The sequence below is a fragment of the Monopterus albus genome, unplaced genomic scaffold, assembly GCF_001952655.1.
Source record: "Monopterus albus unplaced genomic scaffold, M_albus_1.0 scaffold584.1, whole genome shotgun sequence".
Taxonomy (NCBI): Eukaryota; Metazoa; Chordata; class Actinopteri; order Synbranchiformes; family Synbranchidae; genus Monopterus; species Monopterus albus.
The window spans coordinates 4,218-15,912 of NW_018128464.1; the positions used below are offsets into that span (position 1 = coordinate 4,218).

The window sequence follows — 11,695 nt, forward strand, 5'->3', positions numbered from 1 at the left end:
TGGCTTTCACTCTCATCCAGGTTGTTATATGTATCCTCTGGTTAACTATTTCTCCTCCTTTTCCATTTAAGAATTTTACCCAGTTCAAGGACAAAATCATCTTAGAGTGTGCTCTGGGATCAGCTGTAGGCTTTTGGGCTGTACTTGGGTACATAGGCCTTCTGGCCATCTTATGTTTTATTCTGGCTTTTCTTGCTCGGAAACTGCCTGATAACTTCAATGAGGCCAAACTGATCACCTTCAGCATGCTTATATTCTGTGCAGTCTGGATCACTTTTATTCCAGCATATGTCAGCTCTCCTGGGAAGTTCAGTGTTTCTGTAGAGATATTTGCTATTCTGGCCTCCAGTTTTGGACTGCTCATTTGTACTTTTATTCCAAAGTGTTATATTATCTTACTGAAACCAGAAATGAATACAAAGAAGAATATGATGGAGAAAGGGGCATCAAAGTCATTCTGAAAAACATACAGAATAGGGTGGCAAAGGCATTCTTGTGCCTTTATAATTTTTACATATTTTGTTAACCAGACTCATGTAGAAACCAATATTCACTTTATTGAAGAGGATTATTGCAGCTCATTAAAATTTCTTATTTGTATGTTTCTACACTCATAGCATATGGAGATGACAGCATTTAATGCAGTGTAATATACATTCACATCAACTAATATGTATAATCAAGTGCAAGCAAATGCACAAGCCTTAGTTTTTAATGAGTCTATAACATTTATAATGCAGTTTTAAAAAATGTAGTCAAACAATCTGCATCTTCAAAGACAAAAAATCTTTGGCTTAAGCTACAGTAATTCATTTTTTTAGTAGCCCCCAAAAATTTATCTTAATGGGGAGAACTGCTGTCCTGTGACCCAGACTCCTAAAAAAACCTGGCCACAGTGCATAAAATACTACTTTCTAAAGGCTTTTGACCAGATGGCCTTCTTAACCAATCAAAGAAGGCCGCCATCAGGAGTGGGAGATCATGCCTGTAAGTCAATATATGAACATGCTCTATTGACATGGTGGCAAGCTAGCAAGCTACTGTTTTCAGTGTTAGCTGAAACAGTTACATGAACAAAAATTTTGAAGAGAGGGAAGAAAAGAAACCAACAAAACTGGATTGATGAACATGTCATTTGTGCTCCCAGTGTAACTGTAACAGCAGCTGCCTAAGCTAAGGATGTCACTGTGTTACTGCTTTCACTTACAGTAATAAGCCAGTTACATTCAGGCAAGTTCATACACAATCCACCTGGTTGGAGAGCCATAGCTGTTGAATCAACTTGTGACTGGTGAATTACATTAATTTTGATGCCTGCTAGCTGAATGTGTCTCCACTAACCTTTTCTCTGGGAGTCTGGCTCTCATCACACACCTGCTGCAGCTGCGGTGATATTTAAGTGTTATTTGTCATGCCACACTCTTTTCAGATGTAGCTACACTTGACAGTATGTTTTATTCAATTTCAGATAGGTTTTCAAACAGCATGTGTCTTGTATGTGATACAGTGGTTAAGTGTTGCCCTGTTTTGTCACAAAATGATCTTTTCAGAGCACACTCTCTGCCAATGTTCTCAACCTCTGCTGGCTTTAAATGCGTCATGTCTACCTGTCCTGTAGTGGAAGTTGCTATACAGTTGTGCTGTGCTTACAGTACGCATGAAGCAAGACAGTCAGCTCAGTGAAGTAACATTATTTTAATACCCACCAGATTAACTCTGTGAATTTCTCTCTAAACTGTGACACTGTGTAATGGTCTCATGTTCACAAAGGGTAAAGTGGAGTGAGCAGGGAACATTGACTGTATAAAAAAAGATGGACAACACTACCATGACATCACCAATTGGTTTTATAAAGAGCAGTTTTAAGCTCAAGTCTGGCCATCGCCATCCTGGTAGTGCTTCACTCCGCCTGCTACAGCTAATCCAAAAACGGGCAAAGAGGTGGAGCATGATTGGAGCTTGTTAAACAGCTAGCAGATAGCCACCTATGGCAGGACACTCCTGTCTGTCACTCAAAGTGGCCGAGCCCTTATTTATGTGTAACTTTTAGATTCAACCTAATGTAAATGGGCTATAAAAATTCACCTCCTATACAGTTGTCATGGAAGCCGAAATTAGCTAAAGAGACTAAAACCATTTTTTGCACCAGGCTTATAAACATATTTATTTCTGCTGTAAACTTGGGCATTTTAACATGGGAGTCTACTGGGATTGACTCCCTTTTTGGAACCAGACTCAAGTGGCCATTCGAGGAACTGCAGGTTTTAACACGTGCATTGGCCTCAGTTAGCCTCAGAGGATACAACTTGGTAGGGAGAGGGAGGGCTGGGCAGAGCGGAGGAGATTGATTCCAAGGTCTCATGCTAGCACTAGCTAGATTTTGAATTAATCCATACTGTAGCTTTAACTTGCATTAGTTTCATGTGCTTAGACAATTTCAGATATATGAACATGCAAAACATAATTATTGTTAATGGCTTATGTGTCCGTGTGTATTTTGCTCTGTATTTGAGATATAAACATAAAGTTGGTGCAAAACATACAAGGTTTTGGTGTATATATCCATATATGTCAAAGACATACAAAAAAGTAAAATACATATAAGCATAAGCATAAACTTTATTGCCAAGTATTTAAAAAAGAATACAAGGAATTTGACTCCAGCCCAATGGCCCCCGATATGCACAACATAAGAACAAAATAAATAAATACAAAATATATACAAGTTAAAAAAGCACAAGTTAAAAGAGCATAGAACATAGACTAGCTGTTCATCAGTGTAATAGCCCGGGGGAAGAAACTGTCTCTGTGTCTGGTTGTCTTGGTGCATAGTGACCTGTAGTGCTGTCTGGAGGGGAGAGTTCAAAGAGTTTGTATCCAGGGTGAGAGGGGTCTGCAGAGATCCTCGCTGACCTCCTTTTGACCCGTAAGGTGTACAGGTGCTCCATGGAGGGCAGGCCGGCACTGAGGATTTTCTCTGCAGTTCTGACTGTTTGCTGGAGTCTGTTCCTGTCCTGTTTGGTTGCTGAGCCAAACCAGACGGAGATGGAAGTGCAACTTGTAGGACTGCATGACTGAAACAGAGCTGCTGAGCATAGCAAGTGGCGATAGGGTGGGGGAGTTCCTCCTAAAATCCACTATCATCTCCACTGTCTTCTGCGTGTTCAGCTCCAGGTTGTTACGACCACACCACAGGGCCAACTGTTCAACCTCCTGTCCATAGGCTGACTTGTCACTGTCTTGAATGAGGCTGATGACTGTTGTGTCATCTGCAAACTTCAGGATTTTTACAGAGGGGTCTCCTGAGGTGCAGTCATTAGTATAGAGGGAGAGCAACACTGGGGAGAGCACACATCCTTGGGGGCCACCTGTGCTGATAGTCCGGGTGCTACATGTGGTTTTCCCCAGTCTCACCTGCTGCTTCCTGTCCGTCAGAAAGCTAGTAATCCACTGACAGGTGGGGGCAGACACAGAGAGTTGGGTAAGTTTGGAGTGGAGGATGTCTGGGATGATGGTGTTAAATGCCGAACTGAAGTCGACAAATAAGATCCGAGCATAGGTCCCTGGTGGGTCAAGGTGTTGCAGGGTACACAGTATAGATACCAGCTTTTGTCAAACTCGATTTGACAATTCTAGGTGAAAGTTCACCCCTCCCTCCCTCTCCCACCACAGGTGTAAGTCCCACCCCAGCCTCCCTCCTCTCCCAGGTCAAAGGTCACTCCCTCCCTCCCCCTCCCACCACAGGTGTAAATTCCTTTCCCCAGCCTCCCTCCTCTTCCAGGTCAAAGGTCACCACCACCCCTCCCACCATAGGTGTAAATTCATCCCCTCCCAGGTCAAAAGTTCACCCCCTCAGGTTCCCATACCCCCTCCCTGCATCCTCACTGGGCACAGCTGTTCTCCCTCCTGATAGATGAATCTAAAAAATAAAGACAGGGTAATGATTATGTTTGTAATGTTATATAGTGAATAAAACAAATGGTACATAGAAAACATAGTAGTGACTTGTATATAAAATAGAGTAAAATAGGAGAAAGTAAGACTTGACTTGATATTTAGTTTCAAAGGAGGCCCATAAGACAACAGATGTCCTTGAGTTATTTATTAGGGGTAATTCTGTAGGTGGCAAAACAGCATTTGTTTGAGATAAATCAAAGCTTAGCATATGTTTCCGTCACAGCGTGTTTTTGTAAGAAAGCTGCAAAAATACACCTCGCAGCTGTTCACCCCCCTCTTATACTCAATACTTTATAAACTGCCCTGCTTTTTGTAGTGTTATACCTCCAAAAAATCATTTCCTACAGCAAACAGACTGTAATAATGAAAGAGAAAAATGCCTAAATCATCCTCTCGTGTTGAAAAATTATACGGCGTTATAAGTAACGTACCAGTGATGCTGACTGAGGAATCCGATTTGTCCCGGGCTCCGAAAAAAGTTACGATGCAACTCTGCAGGATTCAAAAGCCCCCGAGCGCTTCGCTTCGTGGTGAGTTGAAATTAGTCTCTGGATATTGCGGCTATGTGTTTCATTACACAACCGGAGATTACTCCCTGTATCGTCTGAAAGAGGGGGAGACTTTTTCACCAGACACAGTGAGGACCCAAATCACAGTGAATGATTGGGGCATCCTTAGATGTAGTGATTGAGTATTTGATTGAAAGCTATCAAGATGCGAGTGATGATGATGATGATGATGATGATGATGATGATGAGGAAGGGAAGGAGAACTGAGACCCTGCAAATAAGAAAAAGAGATATCTTACCAAGCAGCCTGAAAACACCCATCACCGATTGACCAAAGTGTTTAAGCAGAGTGACACCTCGCCCTCCAACACTACCACCAGCAGCACAACCACGCTGGTGAGAACGGATCCCAGGGTTTTCAAAGCTGTATGGGAAACTCAAGGAACGAGCTCCGGTCGCTGGTATTATAAAGTGGTTGCACAGGGCCTGAGGGATAAAAACGGGGTAATGAGTATGTATCGATTCAACACGGAATGCGGTGTATTCCAGGAGACCCTGAACCTCACCTGTATAACCTGGATGGAAATTTTTAACAGGTGGGGAGATGAGATTACTTCGTTATCGTGACAGCCAACAGTGGCAGGAGATAGTGGTACTGAAAAAGGTTCTGTTTGCATATGCTGAGGAGCGGTCAAGATTTCAGGTTCTGACTTTTCAATATAGTTTTCCACTAAATATTTGACAAAAGTAATGCATTCACAACACTCATAGCTTTGTGTGATCCCCTTCACTTTAATTTCCACCTTGCCCCCTCTCGTCTGATATCCATAACTTTTAGGACCAGCTGAAACAAATTCCTTGATGTAATCCGAATTTAACTCATCTGTTAGATCGCCGAGATAGTTTCCCTGCTGGAGCTCAGTTTCGCCTTGTTTGGTGGTGTAAATTAAACTATCTGTATTGTAATAGAGGACCCTTCTTTCAAGGCTCTCCAAATTACTGTACAGTTTTAATCTCAGGTGACAGGTTGTAAAAGCTGCAATAAATACATTGTCTGATTTATTGGGGCGGGGCACATTCCTAACCCCGTAGCAATATTGAATCAAGGCCACGTGTTTGTTGATAAAGTTAAAATATGATCCGCTTTTTCAGGTATACTTTGAATATAACATTTATGATCTCTGCTCGGTTCATCATTAATTATGCCTTCGCAGGTGTAGCAGATAGACTCTGAGCATTTGTGAGGTTTTGCCTGTTTACTCATTGGTATGTAATACAGTCTCGAACATTTTAAGCAGGAGGAACTAACTACAGGTGTCAGGACGACAGGTCTGTAGTTATTTAGCTCCCCGATGAAGGATTTTTTGGGAACTGGGATGATGGTGGAGCATTTAAAACAGGAGGGAACCACACAAAGCTCTAGTGATCTAAGGTTTGCGTGAATATGGGAGCCAACTGGCCAGCACAGACTTTCAGACAGAAGGGGGTCACACTGTCTGGGCCTGGCGCCTTACTGATCTTTTGTTTCCTAAAAAGGCAACACACATATCTTTTACAGATCCTTAGAGGTGCTGGGCTGATGGGGGAAGAGATAGTCCTAGAAGAAACAGCTACTGGTTGTGGATCCAAGAGGTGAGAGAGGGGTGAGGAGTTCTGCCTTTCAAACCTACAATAAAACTCATTCAGCTCATCAGCCAGCTGATGGCTGTCCACAGCAGGGTGGGATGGTCTCCTGTACCCAGTGATGTTCTGTAGGCTCCTCCACACTGACAATAGTTTGTTGGCCTGACACTGATTTTTCAGCCTTTCCAAATAGCTCCTCTTTGCTGCTCTGATCTCCTTTGTCAGTGTGTTTCTAGCCTGGTTATACAGGGTCCTGTCCCCACTCCTGTAGGCCTCCTTTTTGGCATGACGGAGCTGTTTGAGCTTCACTGTGAAACAAGGCTTATTGTTATTGTATGTGCAGAGAGTCTTAATAGGCGCACACATGTCCTCACAAAAACTGATATATGATGTAACCATATCCGTATACTCGAACAAGTCTGTAGCTGTAGTCTCAAAGACACCCCAGTCTGTACAGGCAAAGCAGGCCTGTAGTTTAGACTTTGCTTGTTCAGTCCATCGTTTCACCCTTTTGACCACAGGCTTTGCAGCTTTAAGTTTCTGCCTATAAATGAGGATGAGGTGGATCATGCAATGGTCCAAAAGCCCAAGAGCTGCACGGGGAACAGAACGATAGGTGTCCTTGATTACTGTATAACAATGGTCCCGTGTGTTTTTGTATTTGGGCAATTTGTGATTAAAGTTTGCTCTGTTAAAATCCCCCAAAATAATAAGCAAGGAGTCTGGGTGTTTCTCTTCCATACTTATTATCGGGTTGGCTAAGAGCTGCAATGCATTTCTAACAGGCCTGTGAAGAAATATAGGTACCAACCAGGATAAATGAGGAAAACTTTCTAGGAGAATAAAAAGGTTTACAGTTAATGGATTGTTATACCCCACTTCTTTTATTGGACAGATCTGAATAACGAAGGAGAATAAAAAGGTTTACAGTTAATGGATTGTTATACCCCACTTCTTTTATTGGACAGATCTGAATAACGAAGGAGTCCGTCTTTCTTCATTTAGTGCTGATTTATTTTAAACCACAAGTAAAATTACAAACACGACCCGAGTTGTTCCTTCCTCCAGAGACACACGCACTGGCTGCTGGAGAGAGGAGTTCCTGGCCAAACAAAGCCTAATACATTTATAAGTTTTATAAGCATCTCCTCCACTTCCCAATAACAGCTGCTGCTGTGGAGCGTGTTCCTTATATTGAATAGAGAGGACTAACAAAAGTATATTTCACAGTGTGAAATTTATTATGCATTAACGTATCAAAATAAGCATGTGCACATGGATCTTCACTGTTTAGGATAAACAGAAAAGACTGGCCTCAACTTGTCGGTATACAATATTTGTATGAAAAGGTACTACTATCTAATTGGTCAAAAACTGTTGGGGAGAAGCCGTGGTTTAAACTTAACTCTCCCTTTATTGGTCCTTCAGTCCGTCCGTCCTCCAATCGTCCTCTCTGCTCCAATGGTCGTGGACAGCGCCCTAGAAAGGGAGGAATACCTATACTGTCTTAATTTCTACATAGACACCTACTTCTTCCTTTGTTTCCAACTAACTGCTCCATATTAGGCATTGCTTTCCGTTTCACTAATTAAAACTGTCCTGCCTGTGTGTGTATGTGTATGATGGTTCTACCTTTGAAGTTTTCTCCTCTTCCTGGCTTCATCTCTAATCTTTGTTTAACTAACCTTGGAGTCTTACTGTACCAAGACTCCCCTGGCCCATAGCCAGGTGGTGATAATAAATTAACTGTGGACCCTCTTCGCCAGAGCTGTAAATCTAAGGAGATTCAGTGATTTAGTGAACAAGACACTACAATGTTGAGGAGTGCTTCAGTGACTAATACAACAAATATTTGACCAGTGTTTCAGTGAACACATAGGGTGATATACGCTCCACCAGCTAAAATGGTCAAACAGCTTCCACCATCAATGAAAACCGGAGAGAAAATGTCAAGACGAAGCCATTGGATGTTCAAAAGCTTGTCCCTTGCAAAAGTTATCCAGGCAGGGTTGCAGAAAACTGACAGGAACAACAAAAACACACGGGAGCACATGTCTGAGGCAGCCCTGGTCGGCGCCATGATTATAATATGATAATAAATCCCTGGAGGACAGGAGTAGTTGAATCTGGTTGAAACTAAATCAGAACCCTGGTAGATAGTTTATAGTGTAAGACAGTAAGGAGAAAAAATAATAGTGAGAAAAGTGTATGCAGCTGGTCATAGGAAAAGAGAAAAGGAGAAAAAAAGCATAGAAGAAGAATGTGGTGGCTTGCAGTTTACACTGTATGAACATGGATGCATTATGAGGGCAGAGCAGCATGTTATATAAAGTTCCATAAAACTTCCTATGATGTCTCCTGTGTGTTCTCTGGCAATTATCAGATGAGGAGTGACACTGGAACAGTAGGGTAACAACCAAGAAGAAGCAGTCTTACTATATACTGTAACCGCACGCATAGGATGCTGTAAAAGGAAAGTGAATGCATTTGAAATAATCATTTCATTGGTCAGCACTATAGCTGACAATCTACTGCCTGATGAATTCTGAGTTATTTCACAAAAATTTGAGAGTGAGAGCAGATGTTTTTGTGCACAGCAGCAGCTTGTGTGCAAGAAGAAGGGTTTCAGTGCATCCATAGGAAATTTGAGCAAACAGCATTATATTTAAATGCAATGACAGTGTTTTGAATGTGAGCAGGTACTATTTTGAGTGTGATGACAGCTAGCATTATCTTCTCAAATTGAATGATCATGCTCTAAGTAGGAACAAACCGTCTTGGGAAACCTGCCATCGCTCACAATCAGGAGGTAAAAGGGGCAGAACCACTTGTGGAATGAACATGGAAATTGTAGGCCATGACCAGCTCTGGAAGATACAGATTCCAATTCTTATTTTTCTCGGCTGGGATAGATCTTAACACATTGTGCATGGTATGACTGCATCACTTGCATTGTGTTGCCCTGTTGATGTGTAACCCACTGAAAAAAATAGTTACTGTAAATCAAGATAAATTTATTTATTGCAGCAGTAGTGCAACTGACTCTGTCAGTAATGTGGGTGGCAAGTGGACTTAGTGCAAACACCAGACAGGATACATAGGTAAGTATAAATAAAATTTAATGGACAACAAAAACCATAGCACAAAGCTGACAAACAGTCACTGGGAGTCTGAACAAACATTGAGATAATAAAACAAAAATCAAAGCATACAACTGGCCAATAGTCACTTAGAGTCTCTGGGAAAACAGTGAGCAAATTTACACAAAATCACAGCCCAAAGCTGACAAAACTGAGCAAAATGCTGAAACAACCTGATGGCGAGTCCAATCATGAGTGTGGTCCACAGTCATAAAAACATGCTGGCAGAGACGAGGCATGGAGAACTGAAGACAGACCGACGACAGCTGTCTGGAGAGCTAGCCTCTCAAGCAGCCTGGTAGATGAGACATGATAGGCTACAGCTGAGTCCAATTAGCAACAATAAAGCTGGTGCATGCCAGGTGAAACAGAGAGGAAACTTAACGAAATAATAGTCTGAAACCGGAAGACAGTGGATCAGTCAACAGGATGATATATTCAGGTTTGGTGTTCATTTAATTTTTCACTTTTTTCACTTGTTAAATATTTTATCTGTTGTAACCTAGAGAAATCTTTTGTTCACCCACTTTCACTTTTGTTGAAGGGTTACCGAAATTTGGGGTGCAGTTTAATGAACAGGAGAAAGCTTTCTCTGATCTGTCATCAGAGTTGATGCCATAAACTGCTTTGTGTAAAAGTATTAAGCTGCATAAAGGTTGAGAAACTGTGAGCACTAAGTCAAAACTATTACAAGTATAGACACTGAGCAGTTAAGGGGTGACAACAAAACTCATTTCTTTAAGAAGCAACATAAAAGTCAGAAGAGCTGGTTTCGTTAACTGAGCTTCATAGTAAGCTAGCTCTCAGTTGTTTTGTGTGTGTGTGTGTGCCTTTATATTATTTACATCATTAGGAACGAAACCTGTTAACACACTCATACTGTGGGGACTCGGCCGTCCTTGTGGGCACCAGAAACTAGTCCCCACAAGGAAATCCCTGAATTTTAGGGTGGCAACATGGTTTAGGTGTTAGAAATTCTTCAACTCTCCCCGTAATCGTCCGTTGACTATACAGTTTAGGCTAAAGTGTCAAAGGTGAGGGCATGGGCCAATGCTTGTCACTCTGGCTCATGTAATGCTGTGCTGTCCGATTGAGTTTTAGCATATTTGTAATTTTAATTTCTTGATTCATTTTCCACCTGGTCCAGTTTGGGTGTGGGTTTGGTTAGGGCGCGATTAAGTTTTGATATGCTCCTATTTTTTATATATCTGTTTAAATGTTGCACAGGTGGGAGATGGGGGGGCGTTTGGGGTTAAGTGTTGGGCGCTGGGGTTGGGATGTTATGGTCAGGGTAATGGTACGGGTTGGGCGTTAGGGGAGAGGGGTTGGGGTCCAAAATTAGTGGTTAGGATTAGGTGTTTAGGGTTTGGAGTGGTTAAGATTATGGCAAACCTAAAGGTGTTGGGTGGTCCTGAATTTTTTAATTTTTTTATTTTTTGTGGGGTTTTAAATAGTTTTAAACCTGCAAATTAGGTTATAGTGTATATTGGGTTTTAATATGATTTTAGTGGTTTTTAAGTGAATTGTTCCTAAAGGTTGTTGTATTTTGAAGTGAATGTGGTGGTGTGTGGGTGTTTAGGGCTTGTAAATTGGATTAAATTATGTAGTGTTTTGGGTTTCGAGAAGTCTGAGAGAATTAAGTTTAAGGATTTCCTTGAATGGTCATAATCTCCAGGCAGTTGTGTTTTCATGTGAGCATGCCTGACATCCACCCCGGTGGCAGTGAATGATCAGCTCATCATTGCTAGATTCCTCTGGAGCACAGTACCTGTTTGTTTTGGCTGCTTGAGGCCAGTGTGTATGTCACATGTAATGTGATGCATGTAAATGAGAAGATTAATGACCCATTATGTTATTGTCGGAGCTACACTACCTGTTGGAATTAATTTCACTACTTTGGGACTGCATATGGTCATGTGGAGGAAGACACAGAGACCACCGGTTGGATTTACTGACCTCGGAGTGATGTTTCCACTACTCAGTAGGACTTAACAGTAACTTTAAAAAAACACATGTTGCATGTCCATTAATGCCTTGTTTCTGTAGAAAATTGTTGAAAGGCTGAACAAGTTGCTATGTCTGTCTTATGCCATTTCAAATATGGGGTTTCTCATTTACCGGCTTTGTTTAGTGTTACAAATCTTTTTTCATCTGTACATATACAGTTGTTTACCTATCTATGGAGGAGAAATTCAAATTAATTAATGCCCTCGCGGTTCATTGTGCTGTTCACTTGCGACATAACAATGACAGCAGGAGTTGTGCATGTTCACAAACTATCCTCTCGTTTTTAGGAAGACGCTCTCTGGTTTTATCTTTCTGAAAAAATTACTGACTATTTGGAGTTACAGTCTTGTGGGTGCAAAGCTAATCTAGGGGCACCTAGGAATAAACAGTAAATGGCTGGAAATGAGCAAAATGAGCATGACATGGGCTGTTTAATGTAGGATTTCTGATATCACTTTC

At 41.6% G+C, this 11,695-nt stretch overlaps 1 protein-coding gene across 1 annotated transcript in view; it reads left to right on the plus strand.

The window, feature by feature from the left end:
* Positions 1-4,733, plus strand: part of LOC109953224 (extracellular calcium-sensing receptor-like) — an 8,251-nt gene extending 3,518 nt beyond the window's left edge. Inside the window, exon 7 of the mRNA XM_020588652.1 lies at positions 4,636-4,733. Within this exon, the coding sequence (XP_020444308.1) occupies positions 4,636-4,733 (98 nt within the window). The remainder of the gene's footprint in view (positions 1-4,635) is intronic.
* The last annotated feature ends 6,962 nt before the right edge of the window (positions 4,734-11,695 follow it).